A 14,796-nucleotide genomic window follows, 5' to 3' on the forward strand; every position below is an offset into this window, starting at 1 on the left:
CAGTACATTTGCGACTATCATGTACTAAGACCAGATAAGTCTGCGAAATAATTTCTTTTTTGAGAGAGAAAGATTTAAAAGGTATAAAAGAGCAAAACCTTGGCTTAGTAGGCTTTTCTGATCATGGATGTATAGAGTGTCCGCTGAAAAGGACCTCTTACTACAGCTAATTCCAAACGTTCAATCTACAGATGAAAAATGTAGACCCAGAGGGTTTTGGTGACTTGAGCAATTCACACTGCTACTTTGTGGCAAGCCTGTGCTGGGAAACCAGATATGGTGACTCTTACCCCTAAGCTATATGAATTTAGCAAAACAAACACATACACCTTTTAAGGATAAACATGTAATCCCCGAAAACGAGCCCCTCTCCTACACTTGTTAACATCTAACAGCATTGAATTGACCCTCAGGCACAATCAACCAGCACAAAGGCTGCCACCTCTTGGAAATTCTAGCCAGGAGGTATAAGGATGGACGGAACCTCAGATGTGCTGCTCACCATGGCATCATGAGAGCCTGGCACATAGTAGGCACTTGCTGTATACCTGCTATCAAAATTTGGTGGCAAAAGGTAGGTATGGCTGGGAACAAGGTGGCAGAGCTGGGGCAGAATTAGCCCCACTGAGAAGTCCAGCTTCTCTCTCCAGACTGCAAAAGAGAAACCTCCTAGTTCAAAATGCCTTCCTCCTGGTTCTTCTCTAGCCGTCCTTAAATGGAGCCTATTACATCAAGAAGAGATGGCCAACTGCCAATGCTGCAATGCCCAAAAGATAGTGAACACACCGGTCCCCCTGCTGGGGTTTTCATTGACCATTTGAGAAACAGGTTACGGACCTATAGAAGTTCAAGGGGAATCCATATGTCCTTTTAATGTAGTCTATAGTCAGTGGCTTTAAAGAAGTTCCAAATAATGATGATCATGTCCTGAGAACGTGTATACCAAGCAATGTGATGAATAAAGTACCAGAACCAGGATTCAAGCTCAGGCCCATGTGAAGCAGCCCCCTGAAGCACCGTTGAATATTGTCTCCATTCTGCAGCCAATTCCTCTGTTTTCTGCTGGGCTTTCCTTTGGACAACTGGTCTCTGGGGCCCCATGCCACTCTACTATTCTGTAACCACGTAGTCTTACAATTGGAACCCCATTAATCTAAAGACTGAATCTTTTAAAACAATATTCATCATATGTCTAGGAAGAGGTTTTTGCTTTTTGTGGGTGTTTGTTTATTTGTCTTGAATCCCACCTAAAAGAAAAAAATCCAGATCTGTTCTTGTTACATGCTAGGTGTCAGGGATAGTGGTAGATCTTTTTGATCCCAGCGTCTTGTGCGGCTAGCCTCCTCCTTCCCCAGGCTACAAGGTATTTCTGTTTTATATCAGACATCGTCTCATTGTTTTATAAACACAGCTGCTGCTCAGAAGTTCTGCACACCTTTGTTTCCTGGAAGAGGAAATGGCCTTTCCTGGAGGGGGACTACATGTGGGTGGGGAGGTTCCACTCATTACATGAAACAACTCAAACTTTTGGTTGTGTACTTCTTTTCCCCCTCAGATTCTGCCCTAAAGTTTCCTGGAATGATGCTGAATGCACACTGTGGTACAGCAGCTTCAGTCCCCCTTAGCCGGAACAGGCATGATTCCTGCTTTGGATCCAGAGCTAAGAAATAAACAACTTCAAGAATCTTATCTCCGGAGAGATCACAGTCCATCTTCCTTCAACTGGGAATTTGCAAAAGGGACCCTGAGACATCACCTTGCTTTTATTTGGGACCTAGTTGGCGATTATCCTCTGTCTCCAGAAGAGACCACATCTTGCATCTGTGAGGTTCACCTTCCATAAAGGATTTAGGAAAGAAATTAAAGAGACGATGTTCTTATTATGAGCCTCAAATCGGAGGAAGATGGTATTTGGGGAGAAGTAGGACATGACAAACAGACAGTTTGAACAAAGGATTATTTAACAAGGACACTTCTGTCTCTGCAGTAAGTCACCACTCAGAGGGAAACCAATTTGGACAATTTCATGAGAAGTTGGCTACCCAGCTGTCAGTCTCCCAAAGGCCTCGCAGAGATTGTTTTTAGTCAGTCTGGATCCTCAGAAGAATTGGTATGGAATTAGAAGACAATGATCTGCCCTAACCAAAGACCTGAGAAACATGTGGAGTCCAGTGTAAATTTATTCACAAAATGTCAAAATTATTCTAGGAGCTATAGATGAAAGTGACAGAGGCGCAGAAGGAAAACAGGTATTTTAAATTCACAGCTTGGACAAGGGAGAGGGAGATTTTTTTTTTCCTATTCAATCTAATTTTATGCATTCAAATGGGAAAAAGGATAATTAGAAGTTAGAAATTTTTGTTGCAAGAAGAGAGCTCTAAACACTGAAGCCAAAACCGGCCCTCCCCTTAGGGAGTAGATAAACCTTGATTTCTATTGGTAATAAGAGTGATACCATCTCTTCCAAAACATGAGGGGGAATGGTGAATACTGATTCTATCCTGACGTTAAAAAGTAACAATATTCATAATGTGATGTTTTTGAAAGTTCCATTGTTGTTATGTATGCTTAGTAATGTTAAGCTAGTTTTAAAATCTCAGACAAGGTATGGGAGGTAGGTATTATATCTTCATTTAAGAAAAGGGTGATGAGTAACCTCATAGTGGCTAATATTTATTGTGCATTTATGTCATGTGCCAGGGCATGATGTGGAACACTTTAATTACTTTATTTGATTGTTACAATGAATCCCACGAGACGGGGAATATCCTCTTCATTTTACAGATGTGACAGCTGAGCCTTAGAGATCAAACAGATGATTTGCCAGTCTCACTGAGCCAGTAAGTAATGGGGTATGGCTTGACTCCTAGTCAGTTGAGCCCCAAATTCATGACTTCTGCCATTATATACACAGAAACAAGACAAGATCTGAAATTATAGCCTGACTCTTGAAACAGTAAAGGAATTGTGTATGGTTACAGATGTCCTAATTAACATGGTATTCTGAAAAGAGTTAACAGATGTATATATGGCCAATGTATAAATTACAATGTATCAAATGCTCTCTTAACAAGGCAGCCATAGAAAATAAAGCAGAATTCAATCTTTAATGATGTAGAACATTTAGAGGTCATTTTTTTTCTTGAACATCAACTATTATTACATTACAGAAGAATGAAATTGAGCATGATAGTGTCTCCTCTCCACCCCCATCCCATTTTTTTAAAAGATAGAGGAGTTATAAAAACACTATATTGCTGTCTTCTTTTAGTTGTGGCTTCTGAAATCCTATAGCACTGATTTTTTTTTAAGTCATCACTGACAACAAAGAGACTCTAATTGTAACATAGGTATCTGAATCAGATAGCAAATTGTAACATTTTCAATGTTGTTATAGCAGAGATACAAGTTAACACAATAAACTTTTGGTGTGTTTGTGAGGTCTAAGGGTAGAAGTCAGGGAGAAAGGAAAGGTCCAGTATTTCTAAGGACCCCCAGATACAGTTCTGGATTTGGTGAGTCCAAGGATATCAGCATAATGAGTATGGCCCAAATGCATATAAAATTCTGTCTGAAACTAAAGAGGTATTGATTAGATAGAGTCATCTATACAGACCCCTTTCTGTGATTCTCTTCCACTGAAAAGCAAAAGCAACCTGAAAGTCCAAAAGACTGAACATTTGATGAGAAATTCTCCCCAGGGAGGACTAATAAATATGAGAACTAATCTGTGAATCCCAGGGGAAGAAATCAAGATGAAACCTGTCATATTTATGAATTTGATTATTACAATTCTACAATTTGACATAATGCAGTTGCCTAGGATTTTAAAATCTATTAGTGAAGGCACATTACTTTAGAGTAAACCACTTTATTCTCTCAATCCCCTTTTTTAAAAAAAAAAAGCAAACACCACATCTGCCCCTCACTACTCTCTTCTTCATCCATACCCTCAAACACACCATTTATGGTTTTATTTTGACCACACACACACACACACACACACACACACACAGAATTTATGTTGGACTACGTGGGATAGTCTGTCAGGTTTCTTCCAGCTTTAAAATTCTGAAAATAAATGCCAATTATTTTTTTATTTTATTTTTTATTTTTAGGTGTCTGTTAATGTTTATTAAACTGTACAGATTAACATTCCCATTTTCTAGATGAAGAAACTGAGACCCAAAGAGAGACAGTAACTTGTCCAGGGCTGCCGCGAACATGCAGACGCCTGCCGTGCTCTCGCTGCTGCTTGTGTGCACGGGCCTCATGGAAGCACTGCCGCAGGTACGGGGCTCCCCACTGGGCCCAGGCCAGCCGGGAGCTGCACTGTTGGCTTGCTCGGAACCCCGGGAGGAGGGGCCGCGGGAGGAGAGAAGGACTGATATTTCCGGTGGGGCTCGCCCGGCCTGCGGGACAGCCCCTGACCCGGTGTCTGAGCGCGCAGCTACTTTGGCGCCTTCAGCGTCCTTCTCCATAGGCTCCCATTCTCCTGAGGCTCATCCTCTCAGGCCTCACTGCTCCGCCTCCGCCAGGCCCAGGGCCACCCCGTCTCTCGACGAGACCTCTTCTCTCAAGAACTGCCCCTGGACATGGCCCCAGCCTCCTTCGATGACCAGTATGCCGGCTGTGCAGCCGCCATGACGGCCGCTCTCCCAGACCTCAACGAAACCGAGTTCCAGGCCAACAAGGTGTACGCTGATGGCTGGGCGCTGGCGAGCAGCCGGTGGCAGGACCGCCGGGCCCGGGGACCAGGGTGGGGCCCCGGGCCTGCCCGGCCGCCCCCGCCGCCCCCTGGCTTCCGCGATGAGCACGGCGTGGCCCTCCTGGCCTACACCGCCAACGGCCCCCTGTTCATGCAGTTCAACGCCGCCGTGCGCGAGGCGGGCCGCTCCAGAGCCCACTACCTCCACCACTTCTCCTTCAAGACACTCCATTTCCTGCTGACCGAGGCCCTACAGCTGCTGCGCAGGGGCCAGCATTCTCCCCAGTGCCGCCAGGTGTTCCGAGGGATGCGCGACCTGCGCTTCCGGCCCGCGAGGGCCGGGGCCACTGTCAGGCTGGGGGGGTTCGCCTCCGCGTCCCTGCGGAAAGCTGCAGCCCAGCAGTTTGGGGAGGACACCTTCTTTGGCATCTGGACTTGCCTTGGGGTACCTATCAAGGGCTACTCCTTCTTCCCTGGGGAGGAGGAGGTGCTGATCCCCCCCTTCGAGACCTTCCAGGTGATCAATTACAGCACACCCGCCCAGGGCCTCTCCCGCATCTACCTCCGGGCCCTGGGCAAGCATAGCACGTACAACTGCGAGTACATTAAAGGTAGGTAGGGCGCACGCCGGGTAGCACCTGTGCTCAAGACGGGCTCCCCCTCGGTCTCAGGGGACGCGTACATCAGTATCACAATCAAGTGAACACTGAGGGGGACCCAGTCCTGTCCCTCTGCCCCTCCACCCTGTGCATCTAAGGGGAGACAACCTTCTGAGGGAGTATGCCACTTGTCCTTGGAGGTACCTAAGCCGGAGCTGGTCACCTGCCTGCTGGGAGGCTGAAGAGGGTTTCCTGACTGAGGCAGGTGGCCATTTGAGGGCCAAACGGAACTGGTCAGGCTTTTATTAATTTCTGGCCACAGCGCTGACACCCAGACCATTGCTGCCAGGTATGAGTAAGAGGCCCAAACTCAGTTTCCAGGAGGGGCACGTGTATTCGACTGAATGGAAACCCTGTGCTGTCGTGTGGACCAGGTGGGGGTGCAGGTGGGGTGCTGAGACAGCAGTTGGGTGCCATGCCCCATAGTCCTAGCTCAGACTGTCTATCCCCCAGGACCGGCCAGAGGTGGAATCGTGAGGACAGGCCCAGGGTCTTTATCTCTGAAGGGGCCGCGGGTCCTGGCTGAGTGAGGCCCACTTTGCATAATTAGAGGCAGGTTGTTGGCTGGAGCTGTGGACCACATCTAAAATGGGAGAAGGTCCAGTGCAGCTTCCATTCCCACCTTGGTCAGCATCGTGGGTGTGCATGAGTTGACAGAAGGTGAGGAAGACATGCAAAGTACATGAACCAGTACCTCCTTGCCTGGGACAAGGTGTGGGAGAGGTGGTTACACTGGGAGGCAAAGTTACAGGCCAAGGAAGCAGGAGGAGCACCCAGAAGAGACCCTGGCTTTGAAGGCTGGCTCCCTTCTAGCTCTGCTGCTCACGGGTCAAGTCAAATGCCAGCAAGGGAGGTCCCACCAGAAGGAAGCTGAGTTAGGGGAAAATGTACTAGCTTCTCTGAGAACAAGCTGGGGATGGACCACAGGGTTCTGGGGTTCTTTCCTGTCCTGAGAGCTACTGAACCTTTGATTCTTTATTCTTTCTTCCCTACAGACAAGCAGTGCAAGTCTAGGCCTTGCCATCTGGGTAACTCAGGTAAGAGCTGCAAGCTTCTATGGGGCTCAGCTCAAGGATGAGCAGGCTGCCCTGGGGTTGGACTCCTCTCCTGGATGCACATCCGTCTTGAAAGGAAAACAACCCCCTTTTCATCAAAACAAGGAAACCCTCTTAAGCAGACCCCTGTGGGGGTGGTGAACCTCTCTTAGAGGACATATATGTGTGTATGGGGCAGTGGTCATGCAAGCTGACACATCTGCCCCCCAGTCTGGTGCTGCCCCTTTCCCTCACAGGAGGCCACTGATTGGGCCCCAGAGAGATCCGGGCTGCACTGAGGGGATGGAGGGAAGGGCCACTCCCACAGTCCTCCCTGGGCCTTCTCCTTCAGCCGCAGGACCCACTGTCTCTACTACTGCCCCCAGGGCTCCCTTAGACCATCTTCCAAGGTCGAGGTCAGGCCCTGGGTGCTGGAGACCTGGACTCTCATCCAGGCTCTGCCCTCTCTCTCTGACCAATCAATCCCTCTCTGGGCCTCAGTTTTCCTATCTGTATAATAAGCATATAGACTAGATGATCCCCAGGTCCCTTTCAGCTGTGATTCTTTTCTTCCCTTGAATACCTGCTGCACCCGGGCCTGCCTGGGCCTCACTTCCCCAGGTGGGAAGGGGCTTTTCCAGGGAAACCAACTGGAATAGGCCAGGAAACTACAGCCACTACTCCCCCTTGGGCCCCACCTCCCTCCTCCAGGGCTCTGTGAACAGTGGGCAGGAAGGAGCCCCAGCCTCCTCTTTGTCCCCACCATTCTCCATGACACAGTACCACTCAGAGTCCAGGCATCCTCACCACGACCCAGTGGTGTACGCACTGTCATTGCCCCTGTTCTACACATGAGGTTAACTAAGATCCAGAGAGGTGAAGCAACCAGCCCTACACACACAGCTAGTAAGAGGTGGGGTCCAGACAGCCAAACTCTGAACCACCACACTACCTGGCCCCCACCTCTCCCCAGACACCATCTCATTTTATCCTTACTGTGTAATAAAATATTGGAAGGGGGAAGAACAGGGAGTATTACCCTCATTATATAGTAAAGGGAGACCCAGAGACAGAAGTGACCTGCCCAAGGGGACAGAATGAGTCAGTGGCAGAGCCAGGGTCAGAATCCAGATCTCCAGCCTCCAACCAGCTTGAGTGCCGGTAATGTCATCTCAAGCACTGGACAAGGTTAGAATCCCCCCCGCCCCCCCACCCGGTCCACCAGTAATCAGGGGTTGGGCAGAGGGGCAAAGATGAGCGTCACTAGAACCCACTCACATGGCTTCCCCTTGTTCATCCCACCCAGCAATGGCTCATTTGTGTCAGTAGGGGGCAGGAGCACAGACCCTCCTAGGGACCTCTGCAAGGGGACCAAGGGCTCTTTCATCTGCCTGCCGTCCTCCCTGAATTCTTGCTCTCCATCTCTGGCTCCCACTGCACCTTGTGGGTCAGTGTTTCCAGCCCACTCTGCTCATTTCTCATCATGTTTCTTTGTGTACCTCATTTTGCCCTGAAACCTCGCTCTCTGCCTCTGTTTTTCCTACAGCCATCGGTCAAGGCCCCCCTTCTGCAGTCTGGTCCCTCCTACTGCCGCTCTGGTTCCTTGTCGGGGGAACTTTTCCATAGAGTCCAGGCCTGCCATGATCCATCCAACACTGAACAGCCCCACTTGCCCAACGTGCTGCCTCGACCTGACATGGGGATATCGGCCTCGCGTGTGTTTTAAGAGCAGCCAGGATCCATGGTGACTCCCTCTGCAGGGAACTCTGGGACTTTCTCTGGCAGCTGCCAGGTTTGCTGATGGAGAATTAAGGGAATCTGGGGACTGAGCCTTCCCCAAGGCTTTAAGAGTGAGTCACTGAATGGGGGTGGGGGTCTCTACAGCAGGCAACCACTCATTTGGAGATTGAAGATTCAACTAGTTTGGGGAAAGATTGGGGAGGAAAGCACTTGGCCATGGTATTTGCTGATGTTGCTCAAATGGCTCACATGTGCACCTGGAAAGCTCCTTTTCACTCTTCCAGGAAGCCTTCTCTGACCTCTCCCAGCTGGCTGGGTTAGGGGCCCTGCCTCTTTGCTCCCACAGGTCCCTGGCTGCTTCCCTACACCACGTGTCAATGTTTGTCTTCCATGTCAGACTGTGAGCTTCCTGAGGGCAGGGACTGGGTCTAAAGCACAGACGTAGTGCCAGACAACTTGGGAAAGTCAGAAAGGAACAAACACCTTGTGAATGGCTCATCTCTGCATTGCCCCACCTTGGCCACTTTCAAGCTCTCTGAATGTCAGTGTGTGGGAATGATGTGGACTGACTCCAGCTCCAGAGGGCAGAGAGCAGGACAGACAGCAGGGACAGCATTAGGTCCTCTGCCAGGGTCTCAACTGAATGCTCAGTTGAATTCTTGTCAGCAAAGACGTAATTTCTGCCCTGATTTATGCGTCCTAAGGCTCCTGTCTCTAGAGAGACAAACCTGGATCCCCAACTTCCACTACCATAGGCCCCAAGGGACATTAAAGAGGTGCTAGGCACACACTTTCTTTATTATGACTTGGGGCTTTGGGGTCAAATCCTCATGTGGCCTCCTGTTCTGGAAACGAGAGAATGAATCCTGAATCCCCTTCCCTGAGTCCCTAGGCAGGGACAGGCACGATCAAGTCCCTAACACAACAGCCACCGAGGAAGGAAGAGAAGACAAGGAAACACGGTCATTCTGTTTCTCCGGTAACCTGCACTCTCGCCACCAAAATCTCTAACACGCAGCATCAAAATTCAATTCAGTCCTTCCAGGACTGTGTTTCGACCTTGGCCCTTCTCAGAATTCCTCTTCTGTAGGAATTCGGGGAGTGGCAAGCTCTGGATTTCCCTTAAAGTTTAAGGCATATAGACAAGTGATCCCTGTGGTTTGTGAAGTCAGCAGTGCTGATCCTGGAGAGAGGGTGTCCCCGGCTCTTAGGCACAGTGGGGAGAGACTGGGTGGCCTATCCGAGAGCCAACCACCACCTGGCCTTTCCATCCCAGTCTGGAGGGGCTGTGGCTGCACCAGACCCCTGGGACTCACAGGGCCTGCACCAGCACCAGGAGGCTCATGACCAGGGCCATGGAGAAGAAGATGCCCAGGAAGAAGCGATCCATGACACGGGCCAGCCGCTTCCAGTCCTCATGGCGGCGCTGGGCAGCCCGGTGGCTGTGAAAGGTGTTCGCGATGGTAGCTACGTGGTGCAGTAGGGCTTCCTGACGGCACAGATACTGTGGCTCGCGGCAAGGAACTGCTGGAGGGCGAGCACCTCCGTCAGGAGGCTGGGGACTGGGGGGTGACTCAAGTGGTCTCGACTGCCCACAGGGCTCCCCTCGTTCCTGCACGCACAAGCCCCGTGCCAGGCGTCCCAGCAGGAGGGCCCGAGCCCAGGCTGGCACTGGTCGGGCACTGGGACCACAGTAGTGCAGGTTCATGATAAGGATGGTGAGCGCCGTGGAGAATGTGACCATGGTCATGGTGGCCATGTAGTACTTCCCTGCAAGAGAGAGAGTGAGCTGGGGCCCAAAACAAGAACTCAGGGAGCCTGAGCTTGCCCACCGCCTCAACACAAACAGGCACCAGCTCACCCGCCGTGAGGCTCTCAGGACCCTCCAAACCAATGGATGGATCCAGGAAGGAGGTTAAGGGCCAAGATCTCCTCATCCCCTATTCTTACAAGTGAGTTCTCAGAAGCTACCTGCTGCCTAATTGTTCTCCTCACTGCTGGACGCTGCACTCCCCCACGGTCCGTGAAAAGTCACTCTCAGATGGTACACGCACAATCTGGGGCAAGTTACTGATCCTTTTGGCACAACTGGGATAACAGAACCTACCTCATAGGTTTGTGGTGGTGCCTCTCTGAGTTAATAAAAAAATGTCAAGTGCTTAGGAGAGGGCCTGGCACACAGCCAGAACTCAAGGCGTTTCGCCTGTTCTGACAGGTGAGGGGTGGGGTGTCCTTCCTGGAAGGGGCCTACTCCTCTCCCCTCAATCTCTGAATGAGGCATGCACCCAGGACGCGCCCCCCTCCCGCACGGAATCGGCGCTGCTCTGCTAGGCCGTCCAGCTCCCGCTCCCCCGCCGCGCCCCGGTGGAGGGTGGAAACCGGTGAGCAGCGGCCGGGGTGGGGGACAGTCTCCGGGAGGGGACGGCTCTCTCCCCACCCCCTCACTCTCCCCACCCCGCCACCGCCCCGCACCGCGCCCTCGCGGCTCACCGATGAGCGGCACGCTCTCCGCCGGCGGCATGCTCTCGGCCAGGAGCAGCTGAAAGACGGTGAGCGCCAGCAGCACGGTGACGCCGAGCGACACCTTCTTGCCCGAGGCGGCGGGCAGGTGGAAGGCGAGCGGCGCGAGCAGCGAGAGGAGCGCGCAGGGCAGCAGCAGGTTGCACACGTAGGCGGCGGCGCGGCGGCGCAGCAGCAGCGGGAGGTCCCGTCGGGGTAGGGCTCGGAGCAGCAGCCGTAGGTGCGCGCGCGCCGCCGCGCCGGCATGCCCCGCACGCGCCACCCCACGTTCTCCACGACGTCGGCCGGGCTGGCGGCGGCGCGCGCGTCCACGAGCCGAACGTCAGGCCGCAGCGCTGCGCGTCGAACGGGAAGGCCGACACGTCTAATAAACGCCAATTAAAAGAAAGTTCTGATTGTCAGTGATGGGGAATGTAATATAATTTGCTTCTAGTACCCATTGCTATTTAAATATATTCACTGGGGGGCGCCTGGGTGGCTCAGTAGGTTGGGCGTCTGCCTTCGGCTCGGGTCATGATCCCGAGGTCCTGAGATTGAGTCCCGCCTTGGGCTCCTTGCTCGGTGGGGAGCCTGCTTCCCCTTCTCCCTCTGCCCCTACCCCCTGCTTGTGCTCTCTCTTACACTCGCTCTCAAATAAATATATAAAAAATCTTAAAAAAATAAAAAATAAATATATTCACTGGAATAAAAAAATCAAATACTGTCAAGGAGTCATACACTGATAGCACAGGAAACACAGAAAATCTTTACTTTCTTCTTTGTGTACAGCTTTCCTCCCTACACCAGAGTCTCAACCATTCACTTTAAAGTACAAATTTTGTGGAACAAAAATATAAGTAATTTTTTCCTCACTAGTCAGAACAGTGGCCTAATGAGGCTAAATTGACCATATTTCGCTGTTGTGGGAGTCAGTTAGATGTGTTCTGTTGCATTGTCACACTTCATCCCACAACCCAACTATCTTACCCATGAAATGTTTGTTTTTAACCCCAAATGGCAACCTTCGAGACTGATTATTTTTTTAAACTTATATTGGCTCATAAGTTGTAAGTAGATCCAAGCTGACATTTTCTTCTTCTTTTTCTTTTTTTCTGCTTGTTACTCGACAGAGTCAGCAAACAAAAGAAGTAAAGCACTGCATTTGGGATTCAACTTATCTTTTGGAGAGTAGATGTTTTGTCTCAGTTTTGCACATTAAACACACACACTCACATACACACTCAATTGCCCAGTACTTGGATAAATGTATTTTGATGATTAAAGAAAAACCTGTGATCTCTAAGTAATCATATCAATAGCTTTTATTTTATTTGTACATTTATACATTTAAAATGATGAAAAACTAATGTTTTCACACCTCCTATTTGAACTTGATGGAGATATGCTCAAGAACCAAAGCTAAATGTATGGAATCACTATGTTGTGCACCCCAAATTGATGTGGCATTCATTGTATGTCAACTATATTCCAATAATAAATTTTTTAAAAAAATCAAAGACATGTAGTATCTCAGATTAGAAGATACGCTTATTTTTCTAAATAGACCACAAGTATCATACATTATTTCAAAAATTCTGTCCTCTGTTTGTTTTAAAATTAATAAAAGGGGAGATATTCATATTACATCCTGCAGATTTCATAGGGAGAATTGAGTAGACAAGACCTCTAAAGTACTTTGATCCCTAGAAAACCTTAAGAAGAGAATGCTGTACTTTGAATGATCAACTACCATTTGTAGAGCATTTGTACCATGGTATTTTACATAAACATCTTGTTAAACCATGATAACAATCCCATAATATGAGTGTTGTTATTCACACTTTACAGATGAGAATACTGAAGTTCAGAGAGGATAAGTAACTTATCCAGTATCACACAGCAAGAGTGTCAGAGCCAGAATCAGGACCCAGGTGGGCTCATTTGGACCCGCTAAACTGTGTCTGGAGAATTCTGGCCATCATCTACAAAGGCTAAAAATGGGAGTCATATTCCACAAGCAGATTTTGAAAAATACCATTTATTATTTTTCCTATGATAAAAGTTACACAGTTACTTGTATGCACACACACATACACACACACACATCTAGAAATTAGAGAAAGGTAAACACAGAAACAAGATTGCTCAAAACTCCCCAATCCAAGGCAACGAACATTGTGTTTTTCCTTACCATCTTTTAACTATATGTAATTTGGGGAATTATTTTATTTTAAAAATAAATTTTACTTGTTGCCTGATTGTAAAGTAATGAATATTCATCATAGAAAATTTGAAAAATATAAACATGTGTATAAAAGAAACTTTAATTCCCTCAAAAGTTCAAAATATAAAGATAACTATTATTTCTTTGGTCTTCTATTCTCGTCATGGCTGAGAGCAGAAGTCTTGAGACACAAGCTAAAACTACCTACATCATATGTGTCATTTACAGTCCATGAAATCTTTTTAATTGTTTGATTTTTACTTGATTCATTGATGTTTTATTTGTCAAGGAATTACAAATACGATTTTTAGGCAGATGATTGCAATGCTTTGGTTGCTCCAAATAAGACTAGCTACTTTGCTTTTTACTAAATAACACAAATTATTCTCCCCTACACAAAATACCTTCATGAATGAACAATGCCACTCTTTAAACCAGCCCTTATAACTTTACAGAATGGCTTATTTTTTTTTCTTCAAAAGTAACTTGCTTTAAGCAGTGTCCTCTTCACAGTGAAAGAAAACAACCAACTCCCTGTTTACTAGTTGGATCATGCACTTTTAGCTAGAGGAAAAAGCTTTTGGTCAGGCGAAAGCAACTGAATCTGACTGCCAGATTAAGTAAATAAGTTTAGGTGTTACATAAATCTGGGAGGGCTGCAGAAATGTGGATTAATTTTAATCACACTAAGAAAGTTTGTCTCCAGGCAAAAGACAAGAAAGCTGTTGCTTGAGAACTTTCATGTCTTGTGACTTGACCTGCCAAGGGAACTTAAAAAGACTTAAAAACTTAAGACCTTAAAAAGGCTTCTGGGTGAAACACAGCAAGGTGCAGAAAATTCTAGCTGCTAGATGTTATTACCCAGCTTCTACTTTTCCTAAGAACCTAGTAAGAACCTCACTAAAGAAACCAAACAAGAAATCAACTGGAAGTGTTAAGACGTAGGTTCTTGAGGTTACTGTGGTCTTTTGCATGTTCCATAGAGTGTCAAAGAACTTAAAAGAATTAAAAAACAAACTATTGTACATGTATTTGCTTTTCCAAACCTCTCTATATTTACTTACTTAATTTTTGTAGATTTACACCCTCTTTTCCTTATGATTTCATTTGGACAGAATGGAGACCGCTTCCGTGGTTCTAAACTTAAATTCTTCCTTTTATTTCTTAGCTAAAAAAGAAAATTCCAAAAATTCCACCATCTATTTTGTGACTCCCTGGACATAGTGAGTCCATTATGTACATTATGGAGAGGTTGTGGAGAAAGTGGAATCCTCATGCAAATTAGCACCACTTTGGGAAACTGCTTGGCAGTATCTACTGAAGCTGAGTATATGCATATCCCATGATCCAGGCATTCTAGGAACACACAACCCACAGAAATGTATACACATATGCACTAAAAGATAGGTACAACATTTTCATTTCAGCACTATTTATAATCACCTCATGCTGGAAATGGCTCAAACATCCATCCACGGTAAAATGAATAATTAAACTGTGATATGTCAATCAATGGGCACAATGCAGTGATGAAAGTTAACACACTAGGGCTACGGCATGAACAAACCTTATAATCATAACATTGAGTGAAAGAAGCCTGGTCTAAAAGATACTGTATGATTTCATCTACATAAAGTTCAAAAATGGGTAATATATATTTATGCTATGAGAAGTCAGGATAGTAGTTATTACATTTGGGGACGTGGGTGGTGTAGTGTCTGGGAAGGGGTTAGGATGGTTTATGCTGTGTTGGTGATATTTTGATCACTTGATGTAAGAAGTGGTTTACATAGATATGTTCACTTTGTAAAAATCCATCTGGCTGCATTTTTGTGGCTTCTGTACTTTCCTGGCTGTATCAACCCCAATAAAAAGGTTATTTGAAAGAGACTAGAAATAACAAGTGTTGGCAAGGATGTAGAGAAAGGGAAA

At 47.4% G+C, this 14,796-nt stretch overlaps 2 protein-coding genes across 3 annotated transcripts; one reads left to right on the top strand and one right to left on the bottom strand.

The window, feature by feature from the left end:
• The first annotated feature begins 97 nt into the window (after positions 1-97).
• LOC118527839 (GPI-linked NAD(P)(+)--arginine ADP-ribosyltransferase 1-like) lies at positions 98-12,157 on the top strand. 2 transcript variants are annotated; one of them, XM_078075119.1, is made up of 7 exons: positions 98-574; positions 1,556-2,249; positions 2,785-2,840; positions 4,170-4,290; positions 4,539-5,319; positions 6,363-6,404; positions 7,948-12,157. In XM_078075119.1, the coding sequence occupies exons 4-7, from the start codon at positions 4,225-4,227 to the stop codon at positions 8,025-8,027; spliced, it is 969 nt and encodes a 322-aa protein (XP_077931245.1). In that variant the 5' UTR covers positions 98-574; positions 1,556-2,249; positions 2,785-2,840; positions 4,170-4,224; the 3' UTR covers positions 8,028-12,157. The 2 variants fall into 2 exon arrangements, with proteins under 2 accessions (XP_077931245.1, XP_077931246.1); XM_078075120.1 differs by lacking the exons at positions 98-574; positions 1,556-2,249; positions 2,785-2,840 and having other exon boundaries at positions 4,229-4,290; positions 4,484-5,319.
• On the bottom strand, positions 9,447-10,907 carry LOC118527841 (neuronal acetylcholine receptor subunit alpha-10-like). Its single transcript, XM_036079908.2, is given in 3 exon segments — positions 9,447-9,911; positions 10,632-10,844; positions 10,847-10,907. Coding segments are annotated over 3 exon segments (732 nt in total). The 3' UTR covers positions 9,447-9,453.
• Positions 12,158-14,796: the final 2,639 nt, after the last annotated feature.

This window comes from Halichoerus grypus, chromosome 6 (assembly GCF_964656455.1).
Source record: "Halichoerus grypus chromosome 6, mHalGry1.hap1.1, whole genome shotgun sequence".
NCBI classification, from domain to species: Eukaryota; Metazoa; Chordata; class Mammalia; order Carnivora; family Phocidae; genus Halichoerus; species Halichoerus grypus.